The sequence below is a fragment of the Olea europaea genome, chromosome 8 (genome assembly GCF_002742605.1).
Source record: "Olea europaea var. sylvestris chromosome 8, O_europaea_v1, whole genome shotgun sequence".
Lineage (NCBI taxonomy): Eukaryota > Viridiplantae > Streptophyta > Magnoliopsida > Lamiales > Oleaceae > Olea > Olea europaea.
In genome coordinates, this window is record NC_036244.1 from 1,325,246 (window position 1) to 1,343,778 (window position 18,533).

At 33.1% G+C, this 18,533-nt stretch overlaps 2 protein-coding genes and 1 long non-coding RNA gene across 5 annotated transcripts; 2 read left to right on the forward strand and 1 right to left on the reverse strand.

Moving 5' to 3' along the window:
• Positions 1-1,676: 1,676 nt before the first annotated feature.
• On the forward strand, positions 1,677-6,607 carry LOC111398464 (probable trehalose-phosphate phosphatase F). 3 transcript variants are annotated; one of them, XM_023025373.1, is made up of 13 exons: positions 1,677-1,903; positions 3,628-3,726; positions 3,816-4,299; positions 4,389-4,529; positions 4,617-4,688; positions 4,789-4,914; positions 5,127-5,183; positions 5,286-5,387; positions 5,497-5,574; positions 5,677-5,746; positions 5,867-5,898; positions 5,976-6,068; positions 6,166-6,607. In XM_023025373.1, the coding sequence occupies exons 3-13, from the start codon at positions 4,006-4,008 to the stop codon at positions 6,274-6,276; spliced, it is 1,176 nt and encodes a 391-aa protein (XP_022881141.1). In that variant the 5' UTR covers positions 1,677-1,903; positions 3,628-3,726; positions 3,816-4,005; the 3' UTR covers positions 6,277-6,607. The 3 variants fall into 3 exon arrangements, with proteins under 3 accessions (XP_022881141.1, XP_022881139.1, XP_022881140.1); XM_023025371.1 differs by having other exon boundaries at positions 1,680-1,903; positions 5,828-5,898; XM_023025372.1 differs by lacking the exon at positions 1,677-1,903 and adding an exon at positions 2,719-3,084 and having other exon boundaries at positions 5,828-5,898.
• Positions 2,060-3,674, reverse strand: LOC111398465. The gene is made up of 2 exons (XR_002703345.1): positions 3,320-3,674; positions 2,060-3,235 (listed from the first exon to the last, which is right to left on the reverse strand). It is a non-coding gene; the product is annotated as an uncharacterized LOC111398465 (long non-coding RNA).
• A 4,140-nt stretch (positions 6,608-10,747) lies between the features above and the next one.
• On the forward strand, positions 10,748-15,178 carry LOC111398466 (monocopper oxidase-like protein SKU5). Its single transcript, XM_023025374.1, has 9 exons — positions 10,748-11,142; positions 11,376-11,485; positions 11,581-11,851; positions 11,946-12,084; positions 12,687-13,053; positions 13,376-13,741; positions 13,841-13,919; positions 14,558-14,757; positions 14,874-15,178. The coding sequence occupies exons 1-9, from the start codon at positions 11,002-11,004 to the stop codon at positions 14,974-14,976; spliced, it is 1,776 nt and encodes a 591-aa protein (XP_022881142.1). The 5' UTR covers positions 10,748-11,001; the 3' UTR covers positions 14,977-15,178.
• The last annotated feature ends 3,355 nt before the right edge of the window (positions 15,179-18,533 follow it).

The window sequence follows — 18,533 nt, forward strand, 5'->3', positions numbered from 1 at the left end:
TTTTTTTTTTTTTGAGAATGTATAGTCAGAATGAGTTTAAGAAGAATTTTTTTTTTTTTTTAACATAAATTGTGTTAAAAAAATGCTCAAATATCAAATAAAAGCTTTAACAAGTCAATCGACAGTTTCAAAATATTAACAATATGTCTGATAGTGCTTTTAAGTTATTATAAATTATTTGTCTTAGAAATGAATAAAAATTATAAATTTTATAAAATGTGGATAAAAAACTTAAATTATAATTTAAAATTCGTCGAACCTATATTACATGAGGTGGACTTTGATTACTCAGAAGCTTCATTGCTGAGTTCTTCCATAATCGGTTATATGCGTGGTTACAGAAGGTTCCAACGTAATTTTCAAGATAGAAACGGTATATGTGGGTCCACATTGACAAACCCTAACCCATAAAATGGATCTATTTATTGAAAAATAAACTATTATAATAAGAGTAATGTTATTTAATCTCACTTAGATTAAACTTCAGTCTAGGTATAGTTAATATGACATTAAATAATATGTGAAATTAAATAAATCATTTAATTTCTCATTTCATTCAATTTATCATCAAGCACCACTTAAATTAGAATTGTACTTTCAGTGAGGCTAACATAGTATTATTCTTATAATAATCTAATTTTAAATAAAGAGATTATGGTATAATTTTGTTGTAATCTTAAATAACACAATTTTTAAAAAAAAAATAAAAAAAAAAAATTAGAAGAGAGAGCCAGTTGCTAATGGGTCACATGAGTCAAGTGAGCTTAAAAAAGCTACTTATAATTAACGTGATGGACCATGTAAAAGTTTTGCAGCCGCGCCACCCATTTTCTTTACACGTGTCCACCATGTAAAGTCACGTGGCGTGTAAACTACAAGGCATGGAATAATCTACAACTTGCCCATTGGTGTCACGGCCATTTCATTTGCACTACTTTTTAGATTTTCCTTCATTTTTTCAATTTTAGCTTTTTATTGAAAATAATTATTTAAGCTTCTGTTGAAAAAGAATTTAAACGATTTAATTTTTAAAAATAAAATCATGAAGAGTACTTGAGGAATTATTAAAAATATCCCATCCAAGACAAGCACACTCTCAATTGCAAGATAAAGAATACACCATAATTTACAATCCTCTCACCATGAATAAAATAATTGTGGATCTCCTCATTGTGAGGGGGCCGTAAGGATGTACACCTCTTAGAGCTGTACACCAAACAAATCCCATTTTTTCATTATGCAATTGTTCAATTTGAATTTTTAATAATGTTTGGAAAATCATACTAACACACTTTTGTGTTTCAAGCTTTACTACACTAAATTCGATAAGACTATACGAAAGTATAATTTTGCTTTGGACATTGTATCTCTTACCCACTCAAACTTCGAAATGCCACGACTTCAGTGATTTGGAATCTAAAGTGTAGTAATTCAAATGAACATGTAAGATTGTCCCATCAAAGTATTTTTTTAGTTATATTATTTTATATTTCGAGAATATATTATTTTATGTTTCAAGGAAAGGAAATATATTTCGCATTATTGTAATGAACCAGAGTTTTAGATTTGTGAGAAAGTGGGGTTCATGTACTGTTTCCCAATTCAACAACCAGCAGAAGAAGTTGGCTTGTTCGACACGTCTTTTCAGCTATCAAACTCTATAAATTCACCGTATTTCGGCCTTGATTTTTCCTCTTCTCGTTCTCCCATTTTTTTGTCTCAATATTTTGCCTGTTTCTAGGGTTTGTTTAAGCCTGCGGTAGAATTTTCTTTTTTCTCTTTCTTTTCCAATTATTTTCCATTTCTTTTCCCCTTTTTCTTCTTTTGATAGAAATTCTTTGAATGTGGAAAGGACCCTTTTTGTGAGGCGGTGAATCCCATAACTATTCTGGAAAATAATCAGGTATGAAATATGGCTTAAGTTTTTGTTATTTTCTTCACTCCAAACACTCTAGAACAAATAATTACTACAGGAATTAAGCTGAAAAATAATTCATTTTCAGACCTTTCTTCGTTTTCTGAAGATCTGTATATCAAGATATTGCTGATCTTCTTTTCCTTTTTTTTTTTTTTGTTTTGTTTTTATGTCAAAACATGCAAAGTTACGAGTTTTCTTCAGGATTGCTTTCTTGATGGTGTATTCTATGAACCGAATGAATAGCTGTTTCTGGGGTCTCTATTTATTATGTGCATATTTTTGAATTTTCTATGATATCTATAAATGTTTTGTCCGGGTTTTATATTATATATACCTGTGTGGGCTTTCGTGATTTGACAGAAACGTTATTTAGTCTTTATTTGTCGGTTAATTGTGAATTTATGATTTTATCGGTTGCCGTTTAGATGTTGAAATATTGGTTATGTGTCTTAATCAACTTTCGTAGATTGCCGAGGAAAATGGAAATTATTATTAATTTGTGAAGTCATTAGATTGTTGTTTATTATGTGGTTATCAAAGCTTTTAGGATCCCTCTTTGTGCTTCTTCTTAAGTCAAACGGCGTTTCCAGATCCATGGGGCCGGAGCTTTTCAGGGGTCTCTCTTTTTTGGCGTGTGAGGGGGTTGGGTTCGTGGGGGTGGGGTGGCGTAGGGTAGGGTGGCAATAATGAAATTAAAAAATTGTTGGGCCATCTCTATTTTCAGCTGATTTTTCAATAATTTCGATGTATATGGAGTATACAGTATTGTGTTTAAAGTGGTTTTTTTTTTTTTTTTTTTCCCTGTCCCTGAATCTTGATCTGTTCTTTTCTGTTTTCCTTTTTGTTGTTCGAAATATTAATATTGATCTTAAGTTAAATTCATGCAAGGTTGTGGATCTTTTTGTTTTGATTTTAGTTTCTAATGATGAACAGTTCGTATTTCTTAAATATATGTGACTTCCCATGTGTCAATTATGTAAATATCTCTTTCTCTGCGTTGGTGGGTGACCATCAAATTAAATAGGTGTTGGTTGTTGTGGAGTCGTTCCCCTGCCATAACGATATGGAAGCACTTCAATTCGGTGCATTTATGTATATTTTGTTTTCCCAAGATTTGAACTTTGGCCTGCATTGAGTTATTACTGGTGCAATGTGGAAGTCGATAGGTAATATCTACAGGAGACTATGTTATTGGCTTATCGCTTTGGGCATTTAGACATGTTTGATATGTGGTACTCAATACAGATTTATAGAATAATGAATAGTATTTTAATTTCTTTTTTTTCTTAATACTGTTCGACATGGTATACAATTCACCTTATTATACAAGCTNATAGAATAATGAATAGTATTTTAATTTCTTTTTTTTCTTAATACTGTTCGACATGGTATACAATTCACCTTATTATACAAGCTACTAAAAGTTGCTGATCACAGTGCAATTATGAAGATAACATCTGTTTCTTCCCCCTTTAAAGAAGTGATGTAAAAATTTGGTATGAAAATTGAATCCTTCAGGAGAATGAAATGCCTCTTGCTTTGTGCACAAAATTTGCACTGCTGTAATGGTGTAGATGTGATATTGAGGGCGATAGCCAAGTTTTGTTTGAATATCATATTTTGTGTTTGTCTTGAGTTGAAATAGACACACCGAATATTATGGCTCTTGGTGTTCAATTGTTAACATTTGCATATGCTTTGTATTTCAGGAGAAAAGTGATCAGCGTATACTATATCGATTGGTTTGAAGTTTGCAGGCAAAAATGTTCCATTGTATGATATAAATACATTGTAGCTCCGGAGATGAGGTATCATATGTTTTTTATTTTCTTGTAATTGGAAGTTCAACCTCTCGAAATTGTAATTGACAACGAGTTGATGTTTTCTTTATCATCAGATTTTGGAAAGCTTGTGCTTGATGGACTGTTCACCCTGCAGCAATATCGAAAAGACATTAAAGAGGTGGTTTTTCATAGATAAGAGGGTTGGATAAAAAGCTTCTCATTACGTATTCTGAAGTAACGCATCCTCGTTAAGTAGAGTAACACATTTTTTGGTAAAGATTGGTGGAAATTTGTTCGATTTCAATGGACTTAAAGTCGACAAAAGCGTCACCTGTTCTCACTGATCCTTCGCCTATAAACAACTCTATGCTGGGACTCCATTCCAGTCTCTTTCCTTATTCACAATCAGGGCCGTCTTTCTCAATGAGCACGCTATCAATTCCAAGAAGGAAGCCAGGGAAACTGGACGATGTTCGGTCCAATGGGTGGCTTGACGCAATGAAATCTTCCTCACCTCCCCGCAAAAAGGTTCTGAAGGATTTCAACAATGTTGAGCTATCTTTAGATGATGGAGAAATCGCTTATCGCTCTTGGATGGTGCGTTTGGAAACCCTTTAGATTTTCTCCTTCACAATCTTGTTAATAATAATTACAATTATTCTAGTCTTCAAATTTTTATTTTGCAGATCAAATATCCATCGGCCCTCAATTCCTTCCAACTAATAATGGACCGTGCAAAGAATAGGAAGATAGTGATGTTCTTAGATTATGATGGAACTCTTTCTCCTATAGTAGATGACCCTGATCGAGCTTTTATGTCTGCAGATGTAAGCATCTTCTTAGCTCATAATTTTTTTTCTTTTAAGTTTTGAGCATTTTGTTCACATAATGGACCATGCTAATTTCAATTTCAGATGCGCTCTGCTGTTAAAAATGTTGCCAAATATTTCCCAACGGCCATCATCAGTGGGAGAAATCGTGATAAGGTCAATACAGAAAATTTTCCCTTACTGTCTCTCCTAGTTATTTAAGATTATTCATTTTCGTGCTAGTTGTAATATGTCTTATTTTCATTAACTTTATCAGGTTTTTGAGTTGGTAGGACTAACAGAACTCTATTACGCTGGTAGTCATGGTATGGACATCATGTTCCCAGCCAGAGAAACAGCATCCCCAGACCACTTAAATTGTGTGAAATCTACTGACCTGCAGGTATTACACGGCGGCCTAGAGACTTAATAAATTTTTTTCATTTTTGAAAAATAGATTGTGATTGTCTCTCGCTATATCACATAAAAAAAAGTTGCACTTGTCTAATTATCCACTTTTTTCATTTAAAGGGCAAGGAGGTAAATCTTTTCCAGCCTGCAAGCGAGTTTTTACCAATGATCGANTGTCTAATTATCCACTTTTTTCATTTAAAGGGCAAGGAGGTAAATCTTTTCCAGCCTGCAAGCGAGTTTTTACCAATGATCGATGAGGTGTGCGTTTGTTTTCCATTGATGAATTTATATCATTTCTAGGAACAATTGATGACCAGTGAACATCATTAGTAAAGTTTCTTGATTTTTCTTTTTAATCAGGTATTTAGAGCCCTCGTTGAGATCACTAAAGGTATAAAAGGAGCAAAAGTGGAGAACCATAAATTTTGTGCCTCCGTACATTATCGAAATGTTGATGAAATAGTAAGTGTTATTTCCTCCCGATCTCCTTCAATGTCATTGAATGCGTCACATTTCATTTGTCATTAGTTTGGCTAATAACATTTTCCGTACTTTCGCACTTCAACATCAGGTTTGGCCCTTAATTGCACAATACGTTCACGATACCTTGAAAGATTACCCTCGACTACGGTTAACTCATGGACGAAAGGTAATTGTCTCCAATCCTTTTTGAGTACATTCAATATATATATATAATTGAATGGATGAACAAAATACTTATGTGCAGTCTTTGTTCTTCTTCTGTGCATAGGTTTTAGAGGTTCGTCCCATGATCGACTGGGATAAAGGAAAAGCAGTAGAATTTTTGCTTGAATCCCTTGGTCAGTAACTTGGTCTAATTTAAACGTCATAGATTAGCAACAATTCATTTGTTTATTGAACAATGAATCACGATCTTGCAGGATATAGTAACAATAATGATGTGCTTCCAATTTATATAGGAGATGACAGAACTGATGAAGATGCATTCAAGGTGAACACTAATCTAAATTCCGAACAGTTCAGTAATCTCATTTATCGACTTAATAATGTGATTTTCTTCTATATCAGTTATTGAGAAAGGGGAATCGAGGTTATGGGATTCTTGTATCTGGTGTCCCTAAAGAAAGCAATGCTTTCTTCTCTCTCGGGGATACTTCCGAGGTGAGAATTTACATCAATACTATATCAGTAATAATTTCGATTTCTCTTATTTTGTCATAGATTATAATGTAAAGATAAGCCATTTTAATATGTGCAGGTGAAAGAATTCCTTGAATCCCTTGTCAGAATGAAGCAACATGATGCAAAGATACTTGAGATTAGCACAGGGCCATCTGCATATAATACAAATTCATCTTATTTTAATTAGGTTTTTCAGTTAATACAATTTCTACCTAAAGAACTTTTGCAAACTGTAAAGCTTTGTTCTTTACATTTGATGGATTATGGGGGATCTAATTATGATCACTCCCCCTAATTTGTTCTTTCTTTTATTGTGTTAAATTTATTGTCATTGGATTTTGTAGAATGTGTAAATGTTCTATTAGTGCTTCAGTGTGAGGTAATTGTATATTAGTTCACATATTGTGCACATTTAGAGCATATTTGGTATGGAGTAATGACCGGTGCTTCATTGTTGGATACATGTTGATGACCTTGTATTAGACGTTAAGTATATCAGCTTTTACGTTCTAAATCAACATATCATCTACATATGCCTCCATGAATTTTCCTATTAGTGGAGTAAAATTTGTTAACTGAGTCTTTGGTATTGTAGCTTTTGCATTTTTTTCGTATTTTTCATCGTTCAAAGGACGAGTTAATTGTTCCAATTGTCATTCCAATTGTCATTGAATTTACGTCCAAGTTTTTGATTGGTCACTGAAATTTAAAATGTCGAGTTTTGATCACTAAACTTAGGTTCATGTTTTCGATTGTTCACTGAACTTAGGTCCATATTTTCGATTGCTCATTGAAATTTAAAATGTTGAGTTTTGACCACTGAACTTTGACATTTTTCAAAGTTCAACGGTCAAAACTCAACATTTTAAATTTCAGTGAGTAATCGAAAACATGAACTTAAATTCAATGATCAAAACTCGATATTTTAAACTTTTGTGACTAATAAAAAACATGGACCTAAGTTCAATGACAATTGGGACAATTAACTCTTCAAAGGACAGTGTCTTTGCCTTATTGGTACGACTTGTTGGTCAATTCTATTCTTTACTAATGTCATGCTACTTTCTTATAGTCCACTTTTTCGGCAAACTATTACATAAATTTCACTATGTAACGAAGTGATCGTTTCATATGTTTACGTTTTTATGTTTTATTATCACGTATCATAGTACAACATTGCATATAACTAATCAAGAAGACTTGAAACGAAAATTACAAGAATTTTCTCAAGGCTTGAATGCCGCTCTCAAGAATTCATGGGTCGGCTAGTGGGCGAGACAGAATGGGCCGGCACTACTAACCAAACCTAGTTCTCGCCGATTGGCGGTGGTAGTTTGCTTCCAAGCCTCGCCTTATATGATAGTTGTGGGCATGGTCCAAAGGAGCCTTAAGCACTTGTACAATGCTCAAGTCAAGGCTCCTTCAAGAGGAATAATGTGTCTCTATAATCATTGAAGATACTTATGATTAAGACCGTACCCAACTTTTATTATACTTATTCTGGGTATGTATTTATCATATATGTCGTATTTTTGTCATCAAAACACGATAGTTTAAACATTTTATTTTTAGGATTATCAATGAAACCATGTTAATTCTTTAATTAAATAAAATAATAGTTTACATTTTTTTAATTCTTTATTGGATAATTGTTTGTTATTGAATTGTTTTGAGATAATCTAGTTCCTTTTAGGATTGTTCTTGGATTCATGTTGTATCGAGATGTACTTCCTGGCTTAGAGTAATCATGAATGATATTCTAATTTTGTCTTATGTGTTTATCTAATTGCATTCTCCATAGAGTCATAGTGGAAATCTATGACATAGATTGAAATTGAATTATATTATCAAGAGAAAGAAAATTAGCATGCAAGGAACATCGACTGTCAATATAAAACAAGGATTAATTAACAATGTTTAATTGGGATAATCATTAATTTATTACTTGTATACGATATCAACAACAAATATAATCTTTATTAGCTAGTTTAATTTGTGAAATTATTCTAATTGGATAAGTTGTTAATTAGAATTTGGACAAATTTAGTTTGAGTTAATAATTGTAAGCATGTTAAACCTTTTTCATATACTGAAAAGATGTATTTCATAAAACTGATGATCAATGCTTTTAAAGTGATAAAAAAAACCTCTATGATAGTAAATAAAAACTCTTGACGTTTTTATTTTTATTGTATTGCTGGACTGAATTCTTAACTCTGTCTTTTTAGACAAAAATCATATATAAAGATGAACGACACGTAAAAGTCAAAGTTTGAAAACTCTTTAAGTATAAGAAATCCGATTCATTGACATTGAGATCTTGATTATGTAAGAAGACATTGTCGTTGCCAATTCGAATAACTTATCCTGAGTATTAATTGCCATTCTTGAAAAAACAAAATTTGTTTGAGTTCGAGCAGTTTTCACATGGGCTCGAGTTGAATAGCAATACATTATTGTAACCCAACTAAACTATTCCCATTTATGTTGAATTCACTAAACGAAGTGGGTCCTAAATTTGGTGAAAATTGCTGGCAATCATGTGGAGCCTTCACAAAGATGGTGCACAATTCTTTCGTCAAAGGAAAATTACGGTTAGGATCATCAACTTATGCGAGTTAAAGCAAGTAGGTCCCCAAACTTTGATTTATATCAAATCGACTCTTACCCTTAACATAAGTTGGGTTGACATCATATTTTTCTTTTTAATTGCATTAAATGTTCTTAATCTTTACTTATTGTCGCATTTATGTTCTTGCCTTTTTTCGACGTATTTTATCATCTTCTACAATTTAGCAAATATCTTAGTATTTAATAATGGTTTATGTTTTAATATTTTGTTGCAATACTTTGAAATGAGGAATAAGTATTCTGCTGCATTTCTCTATTTATTATTATTCTTTTTATTTATGAGGAACAAATAAGGTTTTTTTTTTTTTTTTTTTAATGGATCTTTTTGAACAGAGTCGGTCATCAGAGACACGTTGTACTAATCTATGAAATGTTGATTACATGAATGTAATAGAATTTTTTTTTTTTGGGGACTTAAGTGCAACAATGAACTAGGATTGAAGACATAAATTTGTTATGTATGTATAAATTGATAATCTTATTTTTAACTTAGTTAATATAAAGAAAATAAATAAACAAAGAAATAAGCAAAAGAACCGAAAATAAAAAAAAATCTTCCCACCCTATTCCCTACCATGGATGGCAACAAGATCAAGGCTGATCTTCTACTATTGTTCTGTCGAGTTTTATGATTTAGGGAGGAAGCAAGACGGAGACCATGTTCCATGTCTTCATCGACGAGGTGGACAATATAGGAAGGGCCAAAGTACTTTCCCATTCCTACCCATTACCCCACCCCATTTCCAACGGTGAAAGAATGGTGGTTTCCACTTGTTCCCTGGCTGCCAATGGTAGGTGAAAAATCGGACAAAAAAATTGATTGAAAACATGATCACTACTTTGATCAAAGATTAAGGATCAAATGTGAAATATACTCTATATGATATGGTAAATGCAGATATGGATATTAACAAATAAACTCTTCGTTTATATTTATTAAGAAAATATTGTCTATAACACTTTAATTTTTCCATAATGGATTTCCGTAATCAGTGCATAAAAAAACTGCACATAATTTCATGAAAAGCTAGAAACCAAAAAATTGGCAATAATCATTAATCAGTACAAGCTTACAACGCATACGCGTTAAATTCATTATGAATAAGTACTGCCCAATGGCTATCACAATCCTCAGCCCCACTTTAGTCACTGTTTGAGTTGCGTTCTTTGGAGAAAAAAAACACATTTTATAAAAATAGTAATTCACAGTCCCACTTTAGGCACCCATTTAAATAACATATTTTTAAATAAAATAATATTACACACAAATTCATAATATTTCTTTATTTTTCAACCCTATATTATTCATCAATCTACTATTTCAAAATATATTTTTTCAAAATAATGTGTCTCAAACACACACTTATGAATAAATAAAAGGAAAAATTGTAGCCAAGTACCAAACCTTTCATTATGGTGCAGACTTGATCTGAACCTTTCATTTGTATCACTCATGGTAACAAATCTTTAAAAAATTTGCACCCGAGGTCTAAATGGATGAAAATCGTTAGTTCATTTGTTAGTTGACCTAAAGTCAATGATTTAACCAAAATTTGACAAATTTTTAAGGAGTAGATGGATAACTTTACATTTTTCAAATAAAAAGAATTAAATCAAAAACCAAAATCAAGAAGTTATCTTCTTCAACCTCCACCCCACCCCAAAATCAAAATCAAGAAACTATAATGAAAGATTTAGTATCGTGGCTGTAATTTTTCCTAAATAAAAATACTCGCATTTATAATATTGTGTTGATGTTTTTCTTTGTTAACAGGTACTGGTATAATTAGATGTTGAATATTAGAGGCGAGAACAATAAAATAGGAGCAAGTCTCACCTCTTCTTCTACTGTTCAAAGCTCGAACTCATATACTTACCGGAAAATGTAATTTTAAACATTGTTTAAGTTCGATTTTATTTATTTAGTATTACCTAAGTCTCTTAGTTTAATTTAATTTAATCTATCAATCAACCGACAAATGCTTTTTTCAGAATCCCTCCAATCATCCACTTCCACTCTGTTCTCTATTCTAGACCAATCCCACAATTTTTAATTACAACCCTGCCTCCGAGGTCCAAACGCCACGAATATATATATGGAGTAAAAAGAGCCGTTTCTTCGAGCTTTCGAAATATATTCACATTACATCTTCTGTCTTTATCTCTCTGCTACTGTTTCTACTTCTCCAATTGATAATGTGACTTAGCAATTACAGGAAAAAAAGTTGTCTTTTTGGAGTTGAACCGTTCTATCCTCAAAATACTCGAACTGAAAATACAAATGGCTTCTTGTAGCTATTTCTTGCTCTTATTCATCCATATTTGCTTCTTGATGGGCTTGTCTTTTTCTGAAGATCCATCTGTTAGCTATGAATTTGAGGTCTCCTATATTACTGCTTCTCCTCTCGGTGTTCCACAGCAGGTACACACACACACACACAAATTTATCCATTTTACTCTTTTCTGAATAGAATCTGTCGATTTTATAACTTTTAGTGATGTGGGTCTGCTTATAATTTACTTGAGATTGATGGGTTTGCTTTATATTGTAAAAAGTTTGAATCTTTAACTGCAGATCTAACAAATGTGTCCTAAAGATTTGAACTTTAGGCTTGAATCACTAAGATTTTTGAACTGCATTGCTCTATAATGCAGGTTATTGCTATAAATGGGAAGTTTCCAGGTCCCACAATTAATGTGACCACTAACAACTATGTTGTTGTCAATGTAAGGAACACGTTAGATGAAGATCTCCTTATGCACTGGTATGGTTTTTGAAGTAAAGATTTTGAAACTGATTTGAAAATGATGGTAACTCTTAAGTGATTATAAAGATTTATGTATTTGATGGGTGAATTAGGTCTGGTATACAACAGAGGAGGAGTTCTTGGCAAGATGGGGTTCTAGGGACAAGTTGCCCTATCCCTCCAAAGTGGAATTGGACTTATGAATTTCAAGTTAAGGACCAGATTGGGAGCTTCTTTTACTTCCCTTCACTCAATTTTCAGAGGGCTTCGGGCGGTTTTGGCACGTTTATTATTAATAACAGAGCTATTATTCCAATTCCTTTTGACACCCCTTATGGGGATATCACAATTGTGATTGGTGACTGGTACACCCAAAATCACACGGTTAGTGTTTGTGCACTGTTGATCTTATGAATATTTGAGGTGGGAAGTTGTTACTTTAAATTCATTGTGAATGCGGGATTTTATCTATCTTTAGGCTTTGAGGAGAACCCTTAATTCCGGGAAAGATCTGGGAATGCCAGATGGTGTACTAATTAACGGAAAAGGACCTTATAGATATAACAATACTCTTGTTCCTGATGGGATTGATTTTGAAACAATTACAGTCCACCCAGGTGAGTGATCTGATTTCTAACTCATAAAGATGTCCATTTATGTTTGAACTTATGTCTTTATTAATAAACATCATTGTCTTCCAAAGCAATGTGCATATTGGTGGATACATAATTTCATTATTAAGTAAATGGCACATGTTGAGAGATTTGAATTGATATGTGGTTGTTGGAGTAGTTCTCTCATATATTAAGTCTTTTAAGAATCATTTTTCATATAACATTTGTGCCTCCCAAAGCCTCTACTTGTGCTTAAGAAAAGGGAAGAATGAGACTTAAGTAAAAATATTCAAGATAGGGCGGCTATCACTCACAAAACCGTAATATGGAAAGATCTGTCGAAATGATTTAAGAACCGTGACTTCCATGTTTAGCCGATAAATGCATTCCAGACTACAATAGCTTCGTGTATTTGAAGTCTGCCCATATCTACATTTTTTGTAAGCTTTGTTGTATTGCCATGTACAAATTCTCTTGCAGCATTAGTGTATTGTAATGATGAAAGTTCTGGCAGTGAAATAAAAAACATGCTCGTATAAAAAAGTTAAAACAACTTCCATTTCCAATACTGTATATTTGTATAGTAATATTACGTTCTTCTGCAGGCAAAACTTACCGGATTCGTGTAAGCAATGTTGGAATATCAACTAGTTTGAACTTCAGAATTCAGAACCATAACCTGCTTTTAGCAGAAACTGAGGGTTCATATACAGTACAGCAGAATTATACCAGCTTAGATATTCATGTTGGTCAATCATACACATTTTTAGTAACCATGGATCAAAATGCAAGCAGTGATTACTACATTGTTGCAAGTGCCAGGTTTGTGAATGAAACTGTGTGGCAAAGGGTCACTGGTGTTGGTACCTTGCATTATACGAACTCGAAAGGGAAGGCATCTGGTCCTCTTCCCGACCCACCACAAGACCAATATGACAAAACCTTCTCGATGAACCAGGCGAGATCAATCAGGTTTGTTTGCCCTTTGCTTATTTTCTCATTGTATCTTAAAGAATTTCCACATTGACTCCCTTCAACTATTTAAAACAGTTAAGAATTGAAATTCAAAGTCATCTATTACATCAATATATGTACATTACACTAGGTCTTATTCACAATGATGCTGGTGGAGAAATTGAATCTAATTGGTCATCATGAAATGTATTCGAGTTGCTCATTGTGGCACGTGTAAAATTCTGACATGTGGGATTTATTTTATTTATTTATTTTTTCCGTTTCGCTTCTAATATCCTTTGCGTACTGGTAATTTTTTTTGTTTTTCTTCACTATTCAGGTGGAATGTGTCTGCCAGTGGTGCTCGACCAAACCCTCAAGGTTCTTTTAGATATGGTTCGATTAATGTGACTCAGGTGTATGTGCTCAAAAACAAGCCGCCGGTAATGATTGATGGGAAAAGGCGGACTACTCTTAGTGGGATTTCCTTTGTCAACCCTGCTACACCAATTAGGCTTGCTGATCAATATAAAGTGAAGGGTGCATACAAGCTTGATTTTCCCACTAGGCCACTTACTGGTCCACCTCGGATGGAAACATCTGTTATAAATGGTACTTATAGGGGATTTATGGAAGTGATATTGCAGAACAATGACACTAAAGTTCAAACATATCACATGAATGGATATGCATTTTTTGTGGTGGGGTATGATATGACTTCTTTCAGTATTCAGTATATCTTAAATCAGAATGCGAAATTGTTTTCTCATATTGTGATTAACCCCTTCATCTAATTAAATTACAGAATGGATTATGGTGAGTGGACAGATAATAGCAGGGGCACGTACAACAAGTGGGACGGAATTGCTCGCTCTACAGCACAGGTACTTGTAAATTTTGTTTCTACTAATGTCATTTTCGAAATTCTGGCATCATTGGCAGAGATTAACTTATTTTCACATTGAAACAACGAAAATATAATTTCTCGGTTGAATGGAAAATCAAGCACTAAAAATTTGAATTAAGAAATCATGACATGTTATCTGTTTAAAAGCATTGGAAGAAAAAGTGTAGGTTTTCTTCTTTTTTTGTAGTAAAAAAAATAAAAATTCTTTGTATTTTTCCTTTCTTAACCTAAAATTGAAGAAGATATTTTTAATTTTCATTTTTATAGGTCAAAAAGATTGTGATTCTTGAAAAGAAGTCACCAGTCGTAAAACACAAGTGATGATTGCAATTAGTTAAAAAAAATTCAAATAATTTATCTATTCGAATATCTAGTTCTAGTATTACAATGATCTTGATTGGGTGAACAATGAACTCAGCTCCTATGATATATTGACGCATATAGTACTTTGTGGGCATGTTTGGTGTTCAGTATTGGACAGTACTGGATAGGACAAGGACAACGTACAAATATTTAACTTGTTTTTCTTAAGAGATTCCTAGGGTTATTTAATTTTTATTGTTTTCTGGAAGTTGCAAGTTACAACGATATTCTCATTTTTTTCCCATTGTGTAGGTTTACCCTGGTGCATGGACGGCAATCTTAATCTCACTAGACAATGTCGGAGTTTGGAACATCAGGACCGAGAACCTGGACTCATGGTACCTAGGCCAGGAAACCTACATCAGGGTTGTCAATCCAGAGCCCAATAACAAAACTGAGTTTTCAATGCCAGATAATGCCTTATTCTGTGGTGCACTTCACAAATTGCAAAAGTATGTATCTAAACATCACTGCCATCTGAAATTCTGAAGTTTCATTTTAAATTTTAATTGCTTCTCAGTTCCCTTTTTACTAATTTTTACCTCTTTTTTCTTTTTTTCACAATTAGGCCGCAAGATATATCTTTTGCAACTTCAATTGGGGGCAATGGATCAAAATTGTTACTCGGTTTGCTGCTAATGGTATCTGCACTTGTTTCGATGTTCCATTAAGAACTTAATATGTGATAGCAGCTTTATTTTGCTTGCGGTAGTTTGCCTTTTGCTTAAGAGGGTTGTACTTGTGAGGTTTTAGGAATGTTATTTGTAGTCGTGTTAATATGAATTTATAAGTCATTTTAACCTTTCTTTCGGATGTAAGCTCCCCAGATCGCTAATTAATTCATTGGAATTCACCGTTCTTTTAATATTTTAACTTGATGTAATGAAGAGAATTCGTCAGTTGTTTTCTTGTTCTAGAACTTGGTAGGTAAAATATAAATATATACACATATACGCAGACACGCGTACACATCCTAAAAATGCAATCCATTGAGTTGTAGATGTGTTTGGTGAGGTGGGTTAGACCTTATTTTACAAAGTAAGGAAGAAAAGAATATCACCCCTAATTTTGTTGGGTCGAATACTATCTAGCAAGGTTTCTTGTACTGTATACAGAAAAGGTCCAAAATGCAGAAATCACACCATGTATTTGATAGATCAAATATATGTTTGTTCAGGGAACGAAGCTCTTTTTTGTATGCGCGCTCGTTTTAGATAGTAGGAAATTTAAGCACACGGCAACAAATTTGGCTGTACTGGCAAGGATTCCTTCCCCTTGTGGACCAAGATGGCCAGCCTGTGATGATGGTTCTTTTCAGATTATCACGTTGCTGTTTGGGAATGCATCTTGAGCTGTTTATCGATTCATGATTCTGATATAAAACCAGTAACTCTTTCCAGGAAAAAAGGGTCGTGTATGACACAAGAATCTTGAGGGTGATGCAGATAACTAGTGATTTTCGGTGTTTGAGACGAATTTTAAAAACTGGGCCTTTAGTTTGTAGTATGCATTGAAAAAATAATAATAAAATAAAATTAATTGGGTTAAATTGGATTGATTTTAAATTAAATAACAAAAAAAAATGCCATAGAGTTTGACCCCAAGGCGACAGCCTCGCCTGTCTCCGGCCCTGGATAGCCCCAAGTAACGTGGTAGCCGGAGCTATTATTGCAGCCATAGTCGTAGAACCGAATAACGTGTTGAAGGTTAAGTTTTATGTTCGTGAGAAGACTAATCTAACATTTAAGAATTACATCTTTAACGATCAATCTTGTAGAAGAAAATAACTCCAATAAAATAATAATTGAAAATTGAAAATAATAGAGTTTGGGCTATTTCTTTTAACAATTTTTGATATTTTAAGGTGAAATTCTAGGATTCAATAGATGCAAGATGACACCTACCTAAAAGGAAGAAAGGAAAAAAAAATTAGAATAATATAGAATATTAAAGAGGTAGCAGTCTAGATAGCTTCTCTACATGGTTGACTTCAACTGATCACCACGGTACTTCGAAGAGTTTGATAATATAAATTGGGTTAGAGAGCTAATTTATGCCTATCAAATTGGATCGAATTATAGACTATTGTCAAATTGATATATATTTTACCAATAATTTAAGAAAAATACTCTTTCACAATATGGAAACAATAACATTCATTATTGTGTGTTGCTAATAAGGGTCTACGGCAACAGTCTGTCGCTAGTTAACTCAATTGAGATTTGACAATAAAATATTAATTCATATTGTTAGTGTATTCTTTTGCAATATTCGTTGTCTGTTATAAATTTTTTTATGTATTTCGTAGATTTAGCAACGGACAATGACCGTTGCTGAACAAAGTTAATATGTGGCATAATTCACAACGTTCTATGTGCTTTGTTGAAACATCTACACTGAGCAATGTTCGTTTGCCATTGTTAATAATATCATTTTGCAATGTTCAGTATTTGCTGCATAAAAGTTCATATATTTCGTACGTTTAACTACGAATTTGATTGCTGTTAAATGAAATTAAAACATATATATTTAGCAACATACGTTGTCACATTTTAATAAACTTAGCCGATCCATACCATTAATAAGGATGCTATACTTTGTCAACTTATCAATAACTTTGGAATGAGGAATTATAGTTTCATTGCTCTAAGAATTCCCATTCAATTTACCAGCTCATATGATGAAATCAACTAGGTCCAGTCAAATTAATTACTGTTTTGGATTAAAAGAGAAGTGTTTCATTCAATGAAACAAGTTACCTTTAATTTTGTTGGCCGCTACATGTTCTACCAACTTCAATTTGTATATTTGCGGCTAAGTGATGCTGCAAGAAAATATGACTCACCTGAATTTTATGTTGCTTTACTCTTTTGGGTACAATTGCTTAGACTTGGCACTAGTGAAGTCGAGCTTGGTCAATTCGTAATGGAATTTTGCTACTCAAACAGGGACCCTTTTAGCATGTTTGATTCGTAATGACACTACCACTTTTTGAAAGCATAGAAGTCATCCATTGCACCTCCAAACCGTAGAATCTTCTCTTGATGGACTGAAATGATTTGGCCTCGTAGACTAATTTTTAGATAATCAAGTTAATATTTTTGGGTTATTTATCATTGCAATTTTCTAACTTCATGTAACTAAACTAGACTCTAATTGTTTTTGCGTATTTTACATAATTTTAGTGGTAATACATTATCAAGCCATGTATGATTTGTAACTAAGAACATATCATTGCATTCTTGTCAAGACACCTTGCAGCTTGATTGAAACTTATGATCTCTTCGAAAACATACTAGAAGACAATTTTTGCTTTAATTCAATATGCAATCCTAATTCTCAATAAAAATGTTACAATGTTAATTCATTTCCTCCATTTGCATTTTATTTTGGTTCCAGTTATTAAATTCCAATTTTTTATATAGTATTTTCCATCTAGTGCATGCCTATTTTCATATAGAGTATATATATAAAAAAAATGGTTAATCTTCCTAACTAGTAATTTCATCCTATCGGACCTTTATTGTCATGCTCCATTGCATTCATCAATTTTCTTATTACTTCAGGATTTCTGTCATACCCATGTTTCGAAATGTCCAATTAAATTTTAGTTGTCATACCTGATAAATGTCGCTAAAGGGCCAATAATTCTTACTGATGAAGGAGATCACATCATACTTTATGCCCATATTGTTCATGGAATATCTTGGCTTCAATTGCAAGGCTTTGCTAGGAAGTACATACAATGCAATCAAGAACCATTGAAATTCCGCATTGAGGCGACACTGCAAGCAACTTGGAAAACTTAAGCTGGAACTATTAAGGGATAAAATCTCACATCAATTAAGGATGAAAATATAGACCAACTCTTAACAAGGTTGACCTTTTAAGATGGAATTTCAAGTCTTAACATAATATCAGAACCCATTAAACTCCAACGAACGGTTCGACCCGATTAAGCCTCAATAAATGAGCATACGAATTTCAAAATTGGTTTGGTCAAACGAGCCACCATCTTGCAAGAGCATGTTAAGGGATAAAATCTCACATTGAATAAAGATGAAAATATAAGTTTTTTGCCTACTTCTCTTAAAAATGTTGACATTTTTAGATGGAATCCAGAGTCTTAACATGGTATCAGAGCCTATTAAACTCCAATGAATGATTCGATCCGATTAAGACTCAATAAATGAGCATACGAATTTCAAGATTGACCTACTCAAGCGTG